A 23,823-nucleotide genomic window follows, 5' to 3' on the forward strand; every position below is an offset into this window, starting at 1 on the left:
CATTGACTTGATATTGGCTGATCAGCCTAACCTCATCATTATGTCTGATGATGATTGAGTCGGAGGGCCTAAAGGTGTGTCACACCCCCAGTTCTTTATGAGTTGCCTGGTATACCTTCATTTGGTTCATAAAATTCTTAGTTGGTTGGTACAAACATCTATCGGTGGGTGAAATAGCATCTAAAGTTTTCTTCATATATCTTTTCATAGGTAAATTTTATTATGGATGGCCCTCTACCGCAGTATTCTGGAAGGACCAGATTTGCAAGTGCTAAAACGTCACTAAAAGACATGATGATAAAGGTAAATTGCAATCACTTTCCTTGTACGTATTGAGCAAACCAACGATATATTTTTTCATTTCTTTGCTGCAATTGGCCAATTAGTTCTTTTTACCTTTTCCTTTGCACGAAGTAAACACACTTTGTCCGATTTCAATTAAAATTGCCAGATTAATATATTTCCATTTCCTTATGTCCTATATCAACACGTGAAATGTTGTGCTTTCTCTAGCTTTCTAGAAGCTTTTTGCAAACAGTGTTATTTTTTGATACAAATATATCATATTGTTTAGACCCAAGGGCTAAATTCAATTCTTTTTGTTTACACTCAACATGCTGCAATAAGAAGAATCTGTTTAGAAATCTTTGGAAATTGCAAACCGCCTTTCATCATTTTTATTACAATTAGCAAATTTCCCCATTTGATTTAATAAAAACCATTTTCAGGATTTGGCAACACAACACTTGCCGTTCAAAAAGCAGACACCGTCAATTAATCGTTTAAACATACAACCACGCACTCCTTTTCGCTTTATCTTTTCTTCTCTATTCAAGTCGAAGTTCCCAGTATAAACTAATTTCAAGACTATGATTTGAAATCTGAAGTTCATTTATGAGAACGGTTTGTAGATAGCGAGATACGGAATCGATGATATCAACCCGGAATGGTGAAAAAAGATGAAAATACTAAAAAAGTAGTAAAACTCGACCCGAAGTGCAGGGCACAGCCCCCTAGAACCCACGCACACGATTGGTAGGAAATTAAGAAACCCCGAAAAAACCCCGTTAGACAAATAAGCAGGCAGCAAAGGGCACCAAAATGCCTTTATCAGGGACATATCAAAGTGCATGATAGAATATGCTCCGATCTGGGCATTACGGAACTGGCATTATTGCATCAACAAATGGTCAATTCTACAATTGTTCTAATGAAAAATATGAAACTGGCATAAGTGTATTTCCGTATCTTATGGAAGCGTTGGCTATGATACTAGCTGCAGAGCTGCACTTGTGAAATGTTAGGTGGCTAATGAGTGCATGCATCAGAAAACATCCATGTGAAATAGAATCAATATTATTTGTACCACACCAAATCTGTACCTACGTATGCATTTCAATTTGCAAGTGCTCGAAATGTGGAGCCCTTATCCAGGGGGGAGGGAGGGGGTTGCTTTACCTTTGAGAGAAATTGAAAGACTACGGGGATTTGCCTTACACAAAAAACTTTTTTGACTCTGTCCTTGAAAGAATTTCTGTAGATATGAAAACTATCCTGGAATAATAGCTTTTATTCCAAATTTGAGCTTTAAGAGAATAACGCTATTGAGTAGAAAACACTCCCATTTTCATGACAAATCTGACCTGTCCTGCAAAAAGTGTCTTTGATGGGCATACCTCTGCCAGAAAAAAGACAACCCTGTCCCAGAATTTTCAGCCGAAAATCAGACTGTTTTAGAAGGGACATCCCCGGTATTCAGTGTATTCCGTAAATTCCCTGGGCCCTCGTCCAAGTGTCATTTTTATTCTGTGATGGATGTCTGAAATCGATAAGAGAAGGCAAAAAGTAAGAGAGAAAGAGAAGCGTCAGCATTGATTTCAAGGGGCGTACATGGAGGCATAAAGTGTTACCTTAGACAACCACATAAAAAAGATAAATGGCCAAGATCAAAAGTAAAAATGTTTTAAGATTCAAGACTTGCTGACTATTAACTATAATTCTTCTGTTGTGTCAAGTTGTGTTTTGATTTGAAATTCCCACAGTTTTACCGAATGATTTCATATATTTTCCAGAGGGTCGATTTTTTTAAAACACCACAAAATTGAAAAAAACAACACCACAAATTAAATTTACAACACCACAAAGCGGTAGCAAAACCACGTTAGAATAACCCCTGGTTCGGGCTGCATGAAAAGTCGAGGCACGCCATTCAAACCGACAAGCACATATTAATGCCTGGTTTAATGATAGAATGAAGACAGTTTTGTGATATCAAAAATGTTTTAAAAGGAAAGCCTATCTTAATACCCTTTCAACGACTGGATATATGCGCCTGTTTCTATCTACTATTTCAACGCTGAGATCAGTCGAATGTTGTAAATCGAAATTGTATAAGCCAATGCTTAATTTTTATTTCATAATGTTGCTTTGAACTGGTATTAATAGCATATTATTCAGAATGTTTCTTAAGGTTGGGGATAAACGGATAGTTTCTAAAATCGAGCCAACCTCCGTAATTTTATGAAAATTTTAAATTTCTGTTTACGCTTTGTTTTCAAGAATCACGAAGTCAATAGTTGGCAAACAGGGGAGAAGGTCCTTTTTTCGACATTAGTGTATACCATTTTATTTAATTGAAAAATCTGTTACACGCCAACCTGACACTTGAAGACCCCTAAAAAATTTTTCCAGCATTAGGGGCTTCAGGTCCCAAGCCCACCTTCTCCAGAGTACAAAGAAAGAAGGATTTTAAATTGGTACATATGAATCTTTTTCAATGAGTTACTCGACGACTTCGTTGCTTTGCGTAACGTCTCTTACGCTCATGTCTTTCCATCTAATGCCCAAAAGTGTTTGTGACTGCTTGCCTTTTTTCTCACTAATGCTTTTTGTCCTCTGCCCAAAAGTTACAATTTTTCTGGTACCATTTCTCTATATAAAACCAATCTGTTTTTCTTTTGGAATTTTTTTGCGTATGTCTAGCATATCTTTTATATAATCATCAACATATAAATGAAAAGCGATATCCAATGTCGTCCATTACTTTTCTCACAAACAGCGCTGGAAATGGATAACATTATTCTGCAACACTTTAAATTTCCATAAAACTTGATCAGAGAATCCAAAAAACAGCACTCCACTCAAAGAAGGCATCTATGAAACCAGACGGTGAATGCATTGTTATTAGACAGTGGTAAACACCAAATACTTCCATAACTAAACGAAGTGTTTTCAGTGCAGCTAGTTACTCATTTCGAAAGTTGGTTTTGATTCTCTAGCATACCTTCTCTAGCAGGGCAAGTTTGAAATATTCGTCAATATAATCATCGGCATAGCTGATGTTAAACATTTAGCGAGGGTCAGTCTGGATCTTGCCTGACTACTCTCGTTCATTGAAAAAGAACTCCCGAAAATAGCCTGAAATGCTTTAAACTTGCCCTGATTAGCAAAGCTGCTGCAATTCTCTCAGCTCCTGTATCCATGCCTATGAATTTAAATATTGTATTTCACCCAGGAGCTACGGTACTCTTACAGAAAAGCGATCTTAAAACTCTGCGGCATTTTGTATTTCCACGTATAAAAATCAATGAATTAAGAAAACTGACACTAGCCGCAATTACACAGCTCCATTTGTAAATTGTGTCCAGCACATTTCCGGGTGCAGAACTTTTTTTGAATTCATGATACGCCCAGAAAACTTAAGAAATGTTGTAGGGGGTGTAATTGATAAGAAATAAACCCAAAACCAGACGAATTGTTTTCACTGCAGCTAGACGTTCATTTTGAGAATTCGGCATTTTTTGTCGATCGCCAGGTTGAAATCGAAAGATTGCATTTCTTTGGTGTCTCTCGAGAATTTTTAATGTTTTTGCATTCAATATAAGAAAAACTGTCTGAAGTATGGAGTTAAAAATCACGATGGTTAACTGCCGGTAGAAGGACTCCCATACTAAAGTTATTGTGGCAGCAACAAATCCACTAATAAAACAAGATATAACCAATAGGGTCATCCGATTAGTGTTCATCATCGCCTGATATCGAATCGGTTTTGTAACGTGAAGGTACCGATCAAGCGAGATGAGAAGTATCATTAAGACCGAAAAATATACCAAAAAAGTGACCGTAAACTCAACAGATTTAAGCTCAAGGCAGTTTCTTTGTCTACTTGATATCCAGAATGCTCCTGTCACAAGCTGTGCAAAAATTCCAAAGCACAAATCTGACAATGTCATTATGAGAATATATTTATTTGAAAATGTCCGATGCTGCTTCGATTTGTACAATGCGAAAATCAAAAGGGAATTTGACAGGATATTGAAAAAGGCAAATACAATCAGAACGGTTCCAGCAATTGTTGTGCTCGGGTTCTCTGGATTGTTTGGGACCAGCGACAGACAACGACTTATCACTCCATTTTCTGGTACCATCTTTGTCTATGATATTCTGTCTATGATATAATATTATAGGCAACTCAAAGTATATTTTCTTGTTAAAAAATGCTTCTGCACTCTTGCACAGTTCTGCTACTTCGTTCAAAATATCTTTACTTCTAATCTCTTTATTATCATTTTAATAAATTTCAAGTTTGTGCAAACAAGGCGATAAATATCCCACCTTACATAGCTGAAACTGTCCGTAGGACAATAAGTTTGTTTGGAAGGATCATCCGTAGCTTTCTCGCTTTTTATAGTGTGGCAATAGATAGAGCATTTGACTAAACCGGATGTGGCCGCTGATTGGCTAATTGCGATTCCCTTTGTTACCAGGTAGGCACCCAGGTGGGTTCTCTCGGTTCAGACGTAGTATAAAACATAGTACATCTCTCCGCGTTGTTGCTATCGATTTTTCATCGCTTTACGAAGAAGAGAACATTGGAAGGGAATATCAACATTTCTTTCTAATCTACATTAATGACTTTGTTAGTATCCTAGAATGTGACGTTAAACTTTTCGCAGGTGATACTTTGTTATTTACAACAGTTCAGAACGAGGCAGGAGCTTTTTCCGAATTGAATAATGATTTCGATGTGGTAAATCTGTTCGCATGATAATGGAAAATGCAGTTTAATAATAAGAGAACTAACGAGGTGATTTTTTCTACTAAGGAAGATAAGACCAATTAAGAGAAGTAAGTTACAGTCTTAGGAGGCTGGGTGAACACGACCCGATAGTAAGTAGAACAACTCGTTTATATTTTGGAAATGTTCGCAACGAATGGAAGAAGCTGAAGCAGGATGTCCGAATGTCAGAGTCAATTGAAAAGTTTATAAACAAGCTTCCAAAGATAATAAGACCACAGAAAAGGTAAGTTCTCGAGATCCGTAATGAAGATGGTCTAAGGCCCCGTTCACACGGGAACGCAATCGTTCCGTTCCGTTCTTTTCCGTTCCGAAAAGCGGAACGCTCAGGGGTTGTGTTCACACGGGAACGCTTCAAACGACATCGTTCCGTTCCAAAAAGTGGACCGATAAAATAAGTGATACGAAAAGTGGAACGGTACGCAATCGTTCCGTTCCGTTCCCGTGTGAACGCGCAGAACTAGTCCAGAAAATGGAACGATAAGAGTTTTGCCCTTGGCGCATGCGTCTGTGTTGTTGTTGATGGAATGAAAAGGTGACAATAATAAACTCAGCGAAGAAAATGGAGGATTTCAAAAACACCATTGGCTGAATCTCACCGTTAGTCCATTTAAAAGATTCAACACCATTCTGCAAACATTGAAATTCCTTCCTTTTAGGGTTGGCTTCAATTTTCCCACGAGCTTGCTTATTTTGGGGCGCCTTTGTATTCTCCATTTATTCAAATTGTTTAAAAAATTCAGAGATAGCTCAGAGATAAATCGAAATGATGAAATCTATCTCCATTGTGGACATGCGCATTAAAAATCATTCGCTTATTTTGGCGCGCAAATTGCAGAACGGAACGATTGCGTTCCCGTCTGAACATAAACAAAAAGCGATACGCAATCGTTCCGTTACCGTGTGAACAGTATACCTTTTCGTTCCAGAAACTGGAACAAAAATGGAACGGGAAAATCTAAACAAAACTCCGTACTTTGTTCTGTGCTCTCGATGCAGATAAATTTCGCCATAACTTTTGAGTCTATTAGCCCAATTTGTGTCTATAATACAGAAAAAAGGATTTTTGCGAAGCTGTTATATCATATTAACGAACATTATTGAATTTCTAAGCGTCATATAATAAACAAAAATAATTGCAAGTACAGCCATATCAGTCAGAATTTCTGGTGCAATAATAAGGATTTCTTTCATGAAGTTCACTCTAATACGTAAATGTCCTTTATGATGTACTCTGGCTTCCCACATGAGGTGTATGTGTAAATGCCAGCATCGTCTGCACCTTTTTCTCTTCGCAGTATAACCGTTGCCTGGCGCTCTCCCTTTCCGTTCTTTAAATGCCAGAAATTATCAGCGTCATTATCACAACGTCCAGTTGCTCCCCCAAAGTAGTTATCTAAAAGATGTAGGCATTAGGAGAAAGTGAGAAAATTTTGATCTATTAAAACTCATTACTGTATTGGATTTTTCTTTTACAGCAACAAATTTTATTAATCTATTAACAGCCAGGATAGCACCAAAGCCTGAGGGTACGGTCGTTCTAGAAAACACTGTATAAGAATTGGCAATTTTCAATATGCATGAACAGAAAGAAGTAACTGTCGAAATTAGGAAAAGTTGAAGTTTTATTTTTCTTTGAATTTCATCCCTGCAATCCAAAACACCAGCCAAAGTAGAAACATGCTACAGGAAGCGACTGTCACAAAATGTCACACGAGCCAGCTATAGCTGCTATACCATAGGTACATTTTCCCTCCCTGTTCTTACTTTCTTTGACTCTCTGATGCTCTTGCACCCAAGATATATAGCTGTTTTTGAGCTTAACACCAACCATGGAGTAGAAATTTAATATAAACAGGTCTGTTTACTGAACAAAAAAGCAAAAAAGCTTGTCAATGCAGAGATTAGAGACTATTCACAACAACGTTTTTGCGTGATAAGGATAATCAATATAAATTCCTATAATCTTATCCATACTCGGATTTCGCTGTTTTCTTATCGATAAGTTGTTTGATGGTCACCTACTTGTTGATGAGCCCATGTTCTTCTCCCCAAAAATTATGTCTCCTCTTGTTGGATTAAATGGTTCTAACCCAGCTTTGTGATTTGATATGCTGTCCGGCACTCTAACAAAAAGATAGGTAAAAGCAATGTGTATTGAGAAATCGCTACAATATCGGACAAAATCGTCGAGACAAAATGCAATTTTGCAATTTTTTATTTTACGCTGTCCCTGTTAATTTGAATCCCTCCCCCCCCCCCCCAAATCAATGTTGCATTTGTAGTTCAATATTTTGTGCTTCAAAACATTTATCAAACATTAAATATGGCGGGGGGGGGAGAGTTATTTTTCAAAAGAAAGAGAAAATATCAACTTTTTTGAAAGGTCTCAACTAATTTTTTTTACTGGATTTTAGCTTAAATTCAATCAAACTAAAATGCAGTCAATTCATTTTTTAGGACAATGTGATCTTTAAATTTTACGTCTATCCTTTCATATGAATTGATTGAAAAATCTTCGTTTTTATCGAATGTAACATGAAATATTCCTATTCCATTAATTCTCAAAGATACATAATTTCAAAACAGCTGTAAAAAAGTAAACAGTTTGAGACAAATATATACTTAGTACAAAATGTCAAACCACTATTGTGTAGACAGAAGGAGTTAGCTTCCCCCTTCGACTCCATTTGTAATTTTTTGAATAGGCATGTACTCTTGTTTCTGATTGGCTCAATTCGATTCACAACTGGTTAGTTCTGAAAACAACTCAACCTTCCTTCGGAGGAAAATTTGCCCATCTTAAAGTCTTCCTAGTACATTTCAATTGAAAGTTTCTTAGAAATGGAATTTAAGTTAAATCATCTACATTTTGTATTAACGCTTTCTTAGGAAAACCAAAAGTTCAAGTACAACAGTAAATTCCCCTCAATTTATATATTTTCAAGTTACGCATTGGCCTTCCGAAAAACTAATGCATCGTTGGATTCCTTCTTCGGCTAACAGCCGTGAAACCGTAATGTCTTCTGGATTCTGATAACCACTTTAATCAGAATTTTCAATCACTAACTATTCTTACGTTTAATACTCTGAAGAGTGTGGGGAAAAACTAAAGCAAGTTTTAAACTCTCGTTTTTAAAAGCAACTTTACAAATATTTTTCAAAAGTTATAAAGATACACAGATTCTTACGTATGCAACTAATTACCGCTACCTGCTACTTATAAACCCTAGCTATTGTTTTTTTGATAAGTGACTTGCTTTTCCTATGAAGTAAGTAAAAACGCCTTTTAACTTACTTGTGGCCAAAAATCTGCCAGCATGAAGTATCACCTTTAAACACTTGAGTGTACATTATCTGTTGCCAATGGCCTTTTATGTGAATCACAGAGTATGAAGGATTGCCCTTGCCACATCCATAGTTGGTTACCTTTCCATTGATATTCAAACTTCCATTTGGATCGCTGTACATGCCTAGAGTAACTCCATCTTTGTGAATGTGAGACACCATCGAAGTATCCACTTTTCTCCATGCTTAAAAACAAAAGTCCTGGTTTTTCACGACAAAAATTAAGAGACTAGAATCTTGAACAGGTTAAATTTAAAATCGATAAATTTTGGAGAAATCTGAAGTTTAAACAGCAGAGTCCAGAAAAGTTGTTAACCTTCCTCCAGATAAAAACATCCCAGAAGGCAAACCTTCCTCACAAAACAATAGAAAGTGGGCGTGGCTTGGGTGTGTCATAGGAGCTTCTATTGTTTTTCGTGGACCTTCCTCCGGTCAGAGGCCGTGCGACCGTAATGTTTTCCTGACTCTGCTGAACAGAAATCCGAAATATTGGTTCAAGGACATTTATGATAAATACTTCATTGCTCGTGATACTCTATATTCTTAATCGCCGACTTTTCACTGTCTCTCTGTTTTTACAATACACTGTAATTACAGAAAGTTTGCTTAGCGGCAACTTTGTTGAGAAATTCATTGTGATTTGTATTTTTATGCAGTATGATATTAAGCCGGTACTGAAAATATAGTCGCAAAGCATGCCGGTTGCGCAAGAGCCGTTAAGGTTTAAAAATAGCACGGAAAAGCTGAAACGTATCATGCATCGGTACACTAAGCTACTTTTCGTCCGACACACACTCAAAGTATAAACGTCGGATAAGGACTAAAGAAGGCAGAAGTTTACCCTGGGTACCAGAACCTCAAAATTAAAAAATGCGCGGAAATTGAAAACCAAGCGGAGAAGCGGAGGAGCATGCTTCTCAGAAAGATGCTCCTCCGCCCCTCTGCTCCTACCTTCTATTTAATCGATAGAAATTATGTGGTAGCCAGGGTAGCAGAAGTTTATATACAGATCCATATCGAAAGTAACCCGAGAAGAAAAAATGCTGCGCCGTCCAACGCTATGCTATGTTTCCACTTTTTTGCATTATATACTGTTCTTAATTTTGTTGAAAATCTGAGGCTGGATTGTTCTTAATTTATTCTTAAATTGATATGGTGTAAGCAGTGCGATTGCGATTGCAGTGCACTTCGCTCAAGGGAGGTGTTCAGGCCTCATTTGCCAACAAAGTGAGTGAGACAACCTTCATTTGCCCACAGGTTTGAATATTCAACGAAAAAGCACCCACACATGGCTTGAAATCCTCGTTTTCGAGATAAAACGTTGTTCAAACTTGCATTTTGCAGCAGATCAGCCTCAGCTTGTTTTTAATATGTTCTTAACATTTAACCAATTTTGAGGCTCGTGTTCTTATAAAATTGTTCTTATAAAAATAAAGCGTGAAGTTGACGTTAAAGCAATTGACAGATCCTAACGAGGCCTTATCCATCTGCCAGTCAACCATTGGCCAATCAGTGAGCGTGATACAACTCACACGCCTATTGATTGGCTTATATTGATTTACAGGTGGATTAAGCCACTTTAGTATTTTTCGGTTGCTTCTAATGCATTTTCTAGTTGCAGGGCTAACCTTGTGCTTTGCACTGGACTTGCTTTGCAGCTCTGATATTGTCAATGAGCTCAATTTTACTCGTTTCCAGGTATGTTTTAACCATTTGCATTCCATCCTCGCATGTCTTCTGTTGTTTAATCTTGACTTCACTTTTCGCTTCACTAAAAATTAAAGCTAAAAGTTAATGTTCTTGTTAGCAACAGCCATAACCATCAGACTACCGAGACTCCTTGACGTGAATGAAATAATAATACCAAAGATGTAGTCGAAAATCATTGGTGTATATATGACAGCGTTCAATATATTTACCAAATAGGGAGAAGGACCACTTGAGAACGATAATTAGATGTTCTTTTCGCCCCCTGTTTATTTCACGAGTTTCATCTTTTTATTGTGACAGGGACAATTCTCTGGCTAAAATTTAACTAAAAAATATGTTCCTGCATCCACTTCTCTTCGAAATCCAACGGCTGCTCGACGGGCTCCAAGGAGTTCTTGCGGCGAAAAGTCGATAAAAATGTAGCAAATATGAAACACCGCAATAAGCCGAGAATAAACAACAATAAAAACACGTAAATCAGTAAAGGCTAATGTTTCGCCACGGCATACGGGGCTTCGTCAGAGCAAAAGTTTATACATTTATTGTTTTATCTTGCGCTCGGCCAATGCTTCTAAATCACAGTCCTATCAATCCATGCGATGCGAATGCTGGTAAAACGTCATATGGCAGGCGCGCAACCAGAAATTTCAGAGGGCAGGGGTCCAAGACACAAAAAGGGCACTAATTAAACTTCATTCAAGGTCCACCGGGGCATTTGTTTAGGTACACCGAAAATATGAGCAGTTAGTAAATCTGTAAATATTGTACGCCAGACAAGGGAAACTGATCAATAGAGAAAAGTTGTGGTGTACGGTTTATTTTGTGGTGAGGTGTGATGAAGTTTAGGAGGCCCGAAGGAGGGGGGAAATGGAATAAACAATGCCTCTTGCGAGCGAAGCGAGCAAAAATTTTGCCACCACAACCTTGCAAATAGCTTAAATTCACTAATTCGTTTAAGATGTTTTACTTTTTAATTGTAATTTTGTTACTTCTAATAAATTCCATTTAAAAATGGAATTCATTGCTTTGTGAGGCTCCCTAGACCTCGAGGCCCTAGGGCAATTTGCCCCTTTGTCCCCCTCTCGGCGACCCTGCTGTCATCTCCTTTTCCCAGCGCCAGCTCACTTTTGAATAGCAACCCATCATCTTCCATATCCGAAGACATTTTGCGCTTTAAAATATTATTATTGAATTCTTTGCTTCGCACTACAGATTGGAGGAGGTTGAACAGTTCCACGAGCCTTGCCTTCAGCTGGTTTCTGTCTCCAAGTCTTGCCTTCAGCTGATTTGTAATACTGACAAGGAACGGAACAGCTGAACATCAACTTTTTGTGCCATATTTACTGCTTGCTAATACCAGTCCGAAAATATTTCTCTGCATTCGCTCGTTTCATGCAAAGGTCTTCTATGACCCTGTCAACTATGTGACAGGCTTGAAAAATGTCTTGGTTTTTATTCTTGTAACTTTTTACCAGAGGTCGTAGAGGCTCTATCCCGTTCAAAATCTTGTGCCTTTATTTTGGTTTTTGAGTTCCAGAACCATTCTTTTTCAAAGCCAGTGCGTAGCGCATCATAAAACACGCTATAGAGTTGGGGCTTGAAGATAGACTCTATTACTGCAACATGATGACGTTCGACCCAACAAGTGCGTGAAAGTTTGACTAAATCATTTATCTGTATTCCTGCGAGGTCCATTACATCTCCGGAGTGTGTCATTTACTGTATGACCAACCATTTTAGCGTAATAGTTAAAATATTCAAGCAATTTTCCAGGAAAAAGGGCACTTTTCCCCTTTTGAGAAAAAGGGCAGGGGTCTGGACCCCCAGGACCCCCCCCGTAGTTGCGCGCCTGTATGGAGATAAAGTGACCAGAGGCTTATGCTTTCTATGACCCCTCGTTGCTCGCAACCTTCACTGAAGCCTTTGCTTGCTAATAGATCATGACATATCTACATCGTAGTTATAAATGAACCAGTGGCAAAATTAGGGAATGTGGATGTTATTAACCTATCAACCTCGTGCCATACACGTCGATGAGATTTTTGACTGTATTAACTAGTCACAGGTTTACCAGGCACGGATTCATTATGTCTACCCAACCTGTATTTCTGTTCAAACGATACCGGATTCATTTCGTACCGGATCGCGTTTCATATCGGATAGGCCTTCTGTTCACACGATGACGCTTGATTCCGATACGCTCTGTGTCGTTTTTGCGAAGTCAAACCATTCCGCTGTGAATGTTGAATGGAATCATATCGGATCGCTTTTGAGCTCGTGTGAACGCATAAATCCGATACGGTTTCTTTTCCTCTGTTTCGAAAAGGCAGCTTCGTTTTCGGAGTTTTTAAAAACAGTTTGGCACACATTTCAAGACACAAGATTGAAGTGGATTGCAGTTGAACAACAAATATGCTCCTTGCGATGATGATGAGCTTCACAAGACTAATGCAAAGAAAAATTAGATTGTTTGAAAATTGATTTTGAAATACTTCTTCTTAAAAACAAAACAACGTATCAGTTCTGTCACGTCAAAGAATGTTTTCAATCAGAAAAAGAGCAAAACAACGAACAACATTCCACGTTGCTATGCAACTGCTTCAAGACAATGGATTTTTCGGAGCAGTGTTGATGCGTGAACAGGAACAGGCCCGATACGAATAAATCCGGTATCGTGTAAACAGAGCTTAATATTCGTATCGGATTGGGTCAGTGAATCCGATATGAAATGAATCCGGTATCGTGTGAACAGAGCCTCAGGCGACCCCAGGCCAGCTCTCTTTTTGCGCCAGGTGGTGAAATGATCCAGTTGACAAGATCTGCCGAGACACTGCCAATCGGGCTACGTAAAGACTCATGCTGGGATCGTCTCGACATAAACTGGTCCAAAGGCTACCATACACTTTTTTCTAAGAACCAGTAAATTTAAGTTCAGGCTGACTGTTCTTAATTTTTGCGAAAATTTGAGGCTGGATTGTTCTTAATTTGTTCTTAAATTAAAAAGGTATAAGCAGTGCGATTGCCAGCTTTTTCGCTCTAGGGAGGTGTTCAGGCCTCATTTGCCAACATAATGAGTGAGACAACCTTCATTTGCCAACAAATTTGAAAATTCACCGAAAAAGCACCCACATCTGGCTAAAAATCCTCGATTTTAAAAAAAACGTTCAAAATTGCATTTTACAGTAGCTCAGCCTCAGCTTGTTCTTAATTTGTTCTTAACTTTTTAACAATTTTAAGGCTCGCGTTCTTATAAAATTGTTCTTACAAAATGAAAAGAGTGTAGTGCTTTTGTCTTACTTTGAAATTTTCCAGTGTGGAATCCATGTAGATGTTACGCCGGGAATATCCGGCAAAGATTTCCCTTTGTATTTTTGTTGTTTATTGGCGCATATCCGGCCTGAGTTTTATACGGATTCCACCTTTAATTTCACAGTGGATACTTTAAGGAATTCCAGTCAATTCTGCTTTATAAGACAAGAATTCAGCCATAAAGTCCCAGCTCAGTTTTACATTTAATATATTATTTGTGAAATGAAACAATCTATTGAGAAAATGTTGGCTATATTGAATGAGTTGGTAACTTCATGAAATGAAAGATGTATGTAAGACCCCGTTTACACTGTCCCGTGCAAGTTTGGAACCGTGACAAAACTGTCGCGGTTCGCCCTTGCGTTTACACTAACACTGTGGAACCGTGACGATTTTGCTCTGCTATCCGGAACAGTTTTGACCCTGCTTTGAAAGCGAACGAATTTTGTACCGTCACGGTTCCGTTTTTGAACGGGACAGTGTAAACACCTATCCGAAACGATTTTGTCACGGATTCACAAAGAGGTCTTTTGTATGGCTGTTTCAGGTAATCGAGGCTTTGATTGCGGCGTAACTACGTTCTCAAATTCTGAAGAAAAGGAAATTCTGAAGAAAAGACGACCACAGAAAAGGCTTGTATTGTTTCCCAGTTCAAGCCTTGATTGGACTTTGCAGTTTTGAAGTCTAAAATAACACTGAAAATTAAAGCCACATTTTCGTTCGTCCAAGGGAAGTTTTTATCGGCCTTCTTCTCCATTTTATCTCCATTTTATAAAAATTCGATTGTTGACTTCAGCGGCAAAATAAAAGCCTTGGTTGACAAAATACAGCTTCTTCTAAACAATATTCTACCATTAAATTAAGGTCGCACTGGTACAGTGTAAACGGAACGGCTAAACGGAACAATTTGGAACCGCGACAGTGTAAACACTTGCGAACCGTAACGGTACAAAATTGTCCCGGGACAGTGTAAACGGGGTCTAAATGTAACAAGACAAGAACCGACTTGAAACAACTTGAACTTATACTTAAACAAGAATCGACATCCTTAGGCATTATGACTTTTGCAAAAGTTACACAATACAGGCACAAGTCAATTGGGAAATAAGTAATACTTCACCTTGTAGAAGGAGGCTGCAAATTGCAATTCCCAGTTCCAAGAAGAACTGCCGTAGCAAGCAGTAGTTTGAGCAAGTTATCCATATTGTCTTTCTTCTTCCTATCGTGATCTTCCTCTGTCGTCCTCTTCAAATATCACATGCTTGGTAAACATGGCCCTTTATAACAATGCATATGTCTGTCATTTCTCAAAGCCACAGTGACGTCACTGCTCGTATTTGTCAACACCTTGATGACAAAGCGTGCTTCGAGACAGGCATGATACGTGTATCAGATGAAAATGTTTACCAGACCAGCGGAAGTGTTCGACAGAGAAAATCGAATAATGGGTGTGTTTAGGGATGAAAGGGTGTTACTTCCTATTCGTATTTAAACAAATACGCGATTAAACATGGGGACAACATCGAAGAAAGTCTAACCACGAGATTAAAAGGGCTAAACTAATAGCAGCTATCCAAAGGTTTACTTATGGTGTTGCAGAACATTTCTGTAGCCCAGAAAATACCATCAATGACCATACTGTAACACCATTACTGAAACTCAACGACAAACGAGAGAGTTTCCGTCGAGTCAATGAGCAATACCTCATTGGCCTAGCAAACACTCTCACACCAAACGGTATGAACAGAACCACTGACCGTTAACCTTACAGTAACATTATCATTATTTCATATTATAGTACTTCACAGGGCCGTAAATCCCGGGGGGACGGGGGGACTGGACCCCCCGAAAATCTGGAGCAAAACGATATTTTTGAAGAAATTACCATCATTTTCCTTGAAAGAAAGAAATCCCTGGTAGCCGGGTTAGAACCAAACTACGTTTTCTGTGTTATTGCAACAAACCTCAGCCACTAAGGTTATTTTTGTAAGCAGAGTGGTTTTTATAATTTTTACAAGATAAAAACTTACCGTTTTCTACCGTTTTTTACCGTTTTCTACCGTTTTATTTTTGAAAACAGAGTATGAAAAAATAGAGAGCAATCTGTCATTTTATTTGACCTATTTACTAACTTATTTAGGAACATTTCTATTATTTGTCTATTATTTACTTTTATTTAGTAAATCACTTTTTGTATCATTAAAATCAAGATTTCATTTTTGATGTGTAAACATGGTCTACTGAAATCAGTCGAAATAAGTAAGACGCACATTTCTGTTCAGAAAGTAAATTTCTACCAATCAATACAACAGCGTCCCATATTTCCCCAAATTCTGTCACTAAGGTTTAAGCATGACTCTTCCCCTCAAAAATTTCACCCAATAAACAATAATCTGTGTTCTTTTGAGAAACGCCGAACTTTCTATCCTGAGCGATTCTAGTATTTTATTAAATTTAGCCTGGGGGATGCTTTTTTAGCCTTTCTAGAAGGTAAAATTTCAAAAATTTTCTTCAGCATCGGACCCAACCAGGTAGGTCCTCCTACGACAGTAAACTTGATTCTTAGCTCCCAAGGTTCAAGTTCTTGGATCCGTCTCTGAAAAATGTTATCCATCCAATCATACACACAAGTCAATGTACCAAAGAACATCTGTAAATACCTTCTATAGAGCAGAAAGTCTTGAGAAATCCAAAAATATTGACTTTTGTTTTTAAAGTAATTTGCCCCTCAACTATTTCCATAACACATACCATAAATCCCTTGTGGTGCGATGACCCACTGCATACTTTTTATTCATTCGCTCTGCTGAACCCCCCCCCCCAAATTCACATGACATATTTACGGCCCTGGTACTTCATTCCCATTACATTTTCATTCCACCACCACCACCCACCCTCTCTAATTCGCCACCCTTCCCTCCTCTATCACTGCGCTGCATTCACACCATTCCACATCAGCCAATCCGCACATTCTCGCTCAATGGGCATGTCAGTATGCACGTTCATCCTCTCAAGGCTGTCAATTACAATTAGCAACCTATTATTATGCAAATTATGTCATGGTGCCATGGCATGGCAGTGCATAGCATATCTAGTTGCAGGCCATTACACAGCACGTGGCTCATGCCACGTTGTATGAGTTGTTTTCCCCTCCCAGTCACACCCCTCTCCTAGTTTTTTTCTCTACCTGCCCCTATTACACTTCCTTCTCCTTCTCTTCCAGCTAGTTCTCACACAGTATTCACTGCGTGACAGGTGTATCAGTCTGATTGATGGGTTAAAAACTGAGATAGTTTTTTCCCTGAAATCAAACGCCGACCATACATTACGTCATTGCTCAGGCAATACAAGGGCTGATACACCGAAAGCCCAAATTGTTTTTCCTGAGATAGGGACTTAGTTTTAGAATTAATAAGGGGCCCCGCGAAGGAATTAACTTGGCGTATTGCGGTGTTTCTTATTTGCTACTTACTTATGTTGCACTCAGTGGCATCTCCAGCCTGGGATAAGTGGGGGGACAAAAGGTGTGTCAGGAACAACGCCCATTTGGACCACGCCCTTTCCCCTCTTTGAAGCTTTTTTTTCCGGAGGAAACACCTGTTGTCTCCCAAGAAATGTCATTTACATGTGACGATCTAGATAACGTACATCCCCCCCCCCCCCCCGAAGTTTTCTCATCAGGTTTGCAAGAATCTCAAGGTCCAAAATTTCTGAAAAAGTGGGGGGGGACTAGTCCCACCCCCGCTCCCCCTCGTGGCTCCGCCACTGGTTGCACTGCTTGAGGTTTGCCAGTCAACATTTGCCAAGATATATGAGTGTCTTTTAATCTAATTTAGAATATACCAAATCGTTGTTTTGACAATATCAGCAACATTGCCTGTCAAAGATTCAGTAATCATGTTTACGCAAAAGTTCATTTACAGACCAAAGACTAAAGAATCTTTATGCTTTGGTCCTATCAAAAATAGCCTTCAAAGTAGGGAGCTTGTCTGGATAAAAAATCATTCCATCTAGCAAGCATTTCTTCTATATAATTTGCAGGCTGGTAGACTTAACATCACATTGTTGTTTACATACAAAACTATTCTATTAAAAGCACTTGCAAATGAAATATTCCATTTCAAGCAGATATCATTAAATTTGCAGATACCATTTCAAGCAGATATCATATAAGGTAGTACTACTTCCAACAGAGAATTTTTTTTCCACTACAAAAGTATGGATTTTGTTGCTAATGTGTCAACTTTGCCCTAAAGTTTTTCAGAGGAGCCCCTCAGCGTGAAAATTTCCTGTCGATATTCATTAATATTCAATAACTATTTAACCTCAATATTCAACAATTTTGTCCCATGAATAGACATCTAAGAAAAACTGCTACTTGGAACTTGGCAATATGATTATCTTTGCTTTGTTTTCTCTAAATAGGTGCAAAATGATCACTATTTAACAAGCGAAATCATTCATATATTACACTAATTTTTTATAAGAAACGGTAGGCTCAATTTTTCGAAAGTTAAGAAACAAACCTTCCAAATTGAAAAAAGCTGAGAAACTTTTATAATTTGCAGTTTTAATTCTACGAGTTGACACTCAAAACAGTCTTGACATTAAACATCACTGTATATACACCAATTCGACTTACGACGTCGTTTTGGAAATTTCTCCAAACTTAATTATACGACTTTTTAAGCTCAGATATGGTTTTATCGCCATAATTTTAGGCCCAAAACAATTTTTCATATTGTTTGAGCTTATATTTTAGATTTTACGGAGAAATGAAGTTTGAAAATTTATAAGGGATTTGACCGCAAAAATCGTTTCGGGGGAAAACTTTACCCCCCAGTTGCCGATCACGGTAAAATCCTTTATAAAATTGTCATCTTTATGTCGTTATAAAATCAATATCGTGAGCAATACCATAATGAAAACTTCCAAGTAGATTAAAATCATTGCTCTCAATCCGAATCTGCGGTCAAAAATTTTGTACAAAAGAATTTGAAGAATTTTTTCAAAATGAGGCCGTGAATCGATTCAGTGTATTGCAACACTACTTGACATGCAGTTTGAATTCATTCTCAGTAAATTGCACACTCAAGAAGTTTCCATTTTAAAATTTGTTTTGACTTCAACTTGACATTGATGAATTTCAATGAGCTTGACAGATCTAAACAGAGATGGTCATTCTAGGAAAACGAAATTCCTTGATCACTTTGTTAGTTTATCTCTGGATGTGAGTGAACTACTTTCTCTACCTTGGAAGCACATTTAAAAACTTCATAACCTTAGAAATTAAAGAAACATAAAAGAAAATTTTTGATAGCAAAATGGCCAGAAACTGCCTACCAGCACCGGACCTTAGTTTCTTATTGAAAAAATATGACTGTTTTATTCAATTGATTTATTCAATTGATCTGAAGCGAAATACATGTATATAATTTTCGCTGTATGAGCACCTATAAAGAAAATAATCAAACTGTTTTTCATTCGATCTCTAAAGAGATGCTGAATTGTCTAAGAATGAGGCGTCGTGAGAAAAGATCTTGTTAGATATTTGTTCGATATCTGAGAGATATCTGAGATATCTGAATATTTGTCGTGTTGCTATTGATATGGCCGCTATATTTTAAAAAAAGAGCTAAGAAACGTCATTTAAGGGGAGCACCATTTGAAGACATATCCCGAATAATTCTTAAAATTCTGTGATAGTCTGTACTTTTTTGTTTCCAAAGTTAATTTTATTCCAAAGTTAATTTTCTTGATATTTTAATCCTACTTTGCTCACGCAAATCATTCTTTCCTTCTCATACTCAATCCAATACTCAGAGAACAACATAGAAAATCAGTGGAGCATAGCAAGGCGGTTGGCTGAGAGTTTCGTTCGCAATGTGACCCAACTGTAAAATAAACGTTAATTAAATGAATTATAAAAATATCAACGTTTATGAGAAGTATAATTTATTCTATCTTATATTTTGTAGGGCGATGTCCAGGTTTCTAGACAGCCGCCATTTGCAGTGGAATTGACTGAAATCAGGGTCTTTTAAGGGAAAACTAGAGTTGCACAATTTTCTCGGGAGCACTGTACTCATGGGCTCCGACGCAGGTTGGAAAGTGGAGGGGGCCAAGAGAAAATATAACAATCATAACTAAAGGTTTTAAAAAAACTCCATTGTTTTTGTAAAAAGTGACGGGACCTTGGCCCCCCGCCCCCCTTCGTTGGAGGCCCTGGTGTTAAAGGAATAATTATTGGTTCCTATAAGTGTAAAAGATGTACATGATGCTCAGGTACAAGAAGCTTGTGTTTCAGACCAGTGGCGTAACGAGGGTTGAATGAAAGATTAGAGGGGCAAAGAGGAGTCTGACAGCACAAGGTCCGGGGCTTTTCCCCTGGGAAAATTTTTGCTGACCACACCCTAGAGAATTAGGGAAAACGTCTCATATTGTAAATGCGTTTGAAGAAGCTATCACTGTTTTGCCTGGCAATGGTTGGCTAACCAAACACAATAACCGTCATATGTAGCTTTTTGTTGCAGACCCCTTTCAACAACTGTCTATTGCAGTAGGAGCACGTTCTCAGAAACCAACTTACTCTAAAACCCAATCTCCAGGGAGAAAAAAATCGGCGAAATACGAAAAAGTTGGCGCGAAATACGTTATGGGCATGCGCAGTGAACTATTGCTGGGATTTCTCGCGAAGAATTTTTCTGCGAAAAAAAGTTAAAATGAGTTCAACTTTTTTCGCTTTTCGCTTGCGAAATCCTTCAGCAGCCAAGCAAGCCGCTTGCAAAATCCAACGCTTCCAAACTTAGCATTCCAATGTCCTGAGGTCAACAAAAGCATTCAAAGGAATTTGTTCGCGTGAAGTATTTCGCAGCGAAATTTGGCAATACTTTTTCTCACTGGAGATTGGGCTTAATGGCTCTACTGTATTTTCTTTATGATTATGTACCTCCCCCTTCAAATATGAATATCGTTGCCACAACACTGAGCCATTAAAAAGCACAAAAGCGTATACTGCGTAAAAGATGCACCACTTGTATGGCTTGTTTTTCCAGATACCTGTTTCCGCAGCATAATGTTCTAAAATAAATCACCGGACATGTAATTTCAAGAACTCCGACGCTTACAAAACTGGATAATAGAAGGGGCAATACTTTGTAAATAAATGGTAAACCAATACTTAAATCAAAGAAATTAACTCTTTGAATTGCTTAAAACACATTTCTATACCTACATAATTTGGTAAGCTGACCTACGACCAGTTACAATATATTCTGTCAAATTGTGTAGACTAGCACGTAGTGTGTTAACATATTAACCTATAAAAGGCCGTGTCTACCTGCCAGCCATTGCAGTTTCAGCATTAATAGACCAAGGTAAGATATAAAGAAAGAAAGGCATCATGGATAAGCTTGTCAAACTGATGCTAGCTACAGCAATCGTTATTGGAACTTGTCATTGCAAGCGTCATCCACCTTCAACAAGGTAAGACAATGCTATTCAATCAACCTACTTACAGCTGCATTGCAGTGTTAAACATGTACCAAAGTCCATCTTCTATATTTTTTGAGGACGTCCTAGGGTCAGAGTGCACGCTTTGTGACCTTAACGACATTTTTTCTAGATATGCAACAATTTTTGCTTTTTCCACGCTTTGCCTAACACAAAATAACAGAATGTACTTACTTTTATAGTGGAGGCCATAAGGGGCCATCTTCACTGGGTGACAGATGTGTGGATGGGATGAGAGCAGTTAAAAGGTACGTCGAGCTGAGTAGAAGTGCACTTATACACAAAATCATGGTTGCAAAGCATCTTCAATGCAAAGCCCAAGGTAAGCTTCTGCAATTTAAAACTTCAGACAAACACGTTTACATGTTGAAGTAGCTTACATTTTTTCAGCAAAGTTCAGTTTTAGAAGAGAGGCCTGTTTTCTTATACTTAGTCCCTCCGTTTCCCATTACGAAACTGCCCTTATCTACCAAATCTACCTCATGTTAGTATTACTATTTGAGGAGAAGGTATGGCACAATTTGCTTAGGGGCCTGGAATCTAAAACCCCAATCTAAAAATAGCGTGAGGGGGGCAATTGTCAGGTTGGGTCCACATCCTATCTCTCTCAGCGTATGAAACTGCCCATCTCCACCAAGTTTCATGCTGGTATCACATTCTGCACAATTCATGTAATAACATCCCACACTATACAATTCATCGTTTAATTCTACTTGTAATCTTTTCAAGGAATACCGTTAGCAACATCGGTTATATTTGATTTATATTATATTTAGCGTTGATAATTTAAATTATTTGGTTTCAATTAGCTTAAGTATGCATAGCTAGAAATTGTACCAACTTCAAATAAAGAAAGAAAAAAATACCATGTGAATCAAAAACAGCCAATAAAACCGGCACTAAATCACAGGACAGGAGGTCAGAATCTCAGCTCCTTTCAGTATCGTTGGCGTTACAACATGGCCGTAGCTATCACTTTTTTTGGGGGGGGGTGAAGGCTCAACATCTTTTGCTTTCAATGAACGACCCCTTATTTTCCGACTGTTGACATACTAACCAATTTACGGTACGACGTCACACCACTTGATCCGTCCGACTTTAGGCCACTGCAAAACAGCAGCTTTGCAGAGCACATTTTGAAAAATAACAAGACCTTCATTCTCCTTTAGCAAATTTGGTCGGCGATGCTTGTTCCTCGAAGCCTGCAGGTTGCTCAAAGCCTACATGTAACAAAAACACCGGATTAAGGTCTTATTTTCTTAGTTGAACATCCAATAGAACTTTCTTTAAAAATCGGATCTTTCTACCGCCTAACATGAAAATAGCATTTGATAGATTTCTTCTTGGTGACAAAAAGTCGCTAGCATGCAATAGGCTTTAGAGGAAGAAAATAAATGGAATGGAAATATACCGGAAGGTTTTTTCTTTAGGATGGAGAAAAGTGGACATTTCGATGGTGTCTCACACTTACAAAGATGGCGTTACTCTGGGCATGTACACTGATCCAAATGGAAGTTTGTATGTCAATGCAAAGGTAACCAACTATGGGTGTGGCAAGGGCAAGCCTTCATACTCTGTGATTCATATAAAAGGCCATTGGCAACAGATAATGTATACTCAAGTGTTTAAAGGTTCTGCTTCATGCTGGCAGATTTTTGGCCACAAGTAAGTTAAAAGGCGCTTTTACTTACTTTATAGGAAAAAATTCACATTTCATAGAAATTTTCAAACTACCTATCCAATTTTCTTCGATTTTGTATCCATATCCAATTTTCTTCGATTTTGTATCCATATCCAATTTTCTTCGATTTTGTATCCATATGAATTATGACCTTTTTCAGAAAAGCCGGTAAAGCATGTTGAAACTCTGACAAGCCAGAAATTGTATCGATTGTAGTTTGTTAAGGAACTTAAACAGGATTTTTTTTAAGGGTGCCAGACAAAGTTTCGAGTCATAAAGCTGGATTAGAACCATTCAATCCAACTATGGGTGACATCATTTTCGGTCAGAAGAAAATGGGCTCGTCAAAAAGTAAGTAACGATTCAGCAGTTGAGGTACGGTGAATACCACCTTTATAATATCAGCGATGTTTATATACAATCAGCCTTAAGATACAATTAAAAATATTTTATTTTAATATATTCAAGATAAAATAAGAGGACTAAAATAGTCTAACTTAAACCCCTCGATTTACCTCCCTTTTCGCATCCCAATTGTCGGTGGAACGAGCTCTGTTGTCCGCAAGAGCAAGCCTTGACGAGGCGAATGAGCCGTTGCTCTTACATTTCTATTATGTTTTAGTATTGTTTCCAGGCACTTTTCCTTTGCCTGTTTTGTACGGTTTTGTATGCCCTTTGCGAAGGCAAAGTGACGTTTTGTTATATTGTCGAAATATTTCATCTTGATATATTTTATCTTTTATCATTGATATATAAAAGGTTTTCTCAATTTTTTCTATTCCATGTATCTTCTAGATAACTACTTTGGGGGAGCAACTGGACGTTGTAATAATGACGCTGATAACTTCTGGCATTTGAAGAACGGAAAGGGAGAGCGCCAGGCAACGGTGATACTGCGAAGAGAAGAAGGTGACGACGATGCTGGCATTTACACATACACCTCATGTGGGAAGCCAGAGTACATCATAAAGGACATTTACGTTTTAGAGTGAACTTCATGAAAGAAATCCTTATTATTGCACCAGAAATTCTGACTGATATTGCTGTACTTTGCTTATATAACATTTTCAAAATACAAGAATATCTTTTTAAGTAAATTATAATGCTTTAAACATGATAGCTTTGCAAAAGAAAGCTGATTGCTCCATTACTAATAGAAATATAAAGTCTTCTTCGCGGAACTTAG

The 23,823-nt window shown here is 38.0% G+C and overlaps 2 protein-coding genes across 2 annotated transcripts; one reads left to right on the forward strand and one right to left on the reverse strand.

Moving 5' to 3' along the window:
• The first annotated feature begins 228 nt into the window (after positions 1–228).
• LOC135692275 (uncharacterized) lies at positions 229–23,771 on the forward strand. Its single transcript, XM_065210373.2, has 6 exons — positions 229–303; positions 19,423–20,929; positions 21,139–21,278; positions 22,387–22,621; positions 22,888–22,988; positions 23,433–23,771. Exons 2-6 carry the CDS (start codon positions 20,847–20,849, stop codon positions 23,627–23,629), a joined length of 756 nt encoding a protein of 251 aa, XP_065066445.2. The 5' UTR covers positions 229–303; positions 19,423–20,846; the 3' UTR covers positions 23,630–23,771.
• Positions 6,141–14,724, reverse strand: LOC135692274 (uncharacterized). The gene is made up of 5 exons (XM_065210372.2): positions 14,565–14,724; positions 10,054–10,196; positions 8,376–8,610; positions 7,103–7,203; positions 6,141–6,473 (listed from the first exon to the last, which is right to left on the reverse strand). Exons 1-5 carry the CDS (start codon positions 14,645–14,647, stop codon positions 6,277–6,279), a joined length of 759 nt encoding a protein of 252 aa, XP_065066444.2. The 5' UTR covers positions 14,648–14,724; the 3' UTR covers positions 6,141–6,276.
• Positions 23,772–23,823: the final 52 nt, after the last annotated feature.

Source organism: Rhopilema esculentum, chromosome 13 (assembly GCF_057945365.1).
Source record: "Rhopilema esculentum isolate cy_ngs chromosome 13, ASM5794536v1, whole genome shotgun sequence".
Taxonomy (NCBI): domain Eukaryota; kingdom Metazoa; phylum Cnidaria; class Scyphozoa; order Rhizostomeae; family Rhizostomatidae; genus Rhopilema; species Rhopilema esculentum.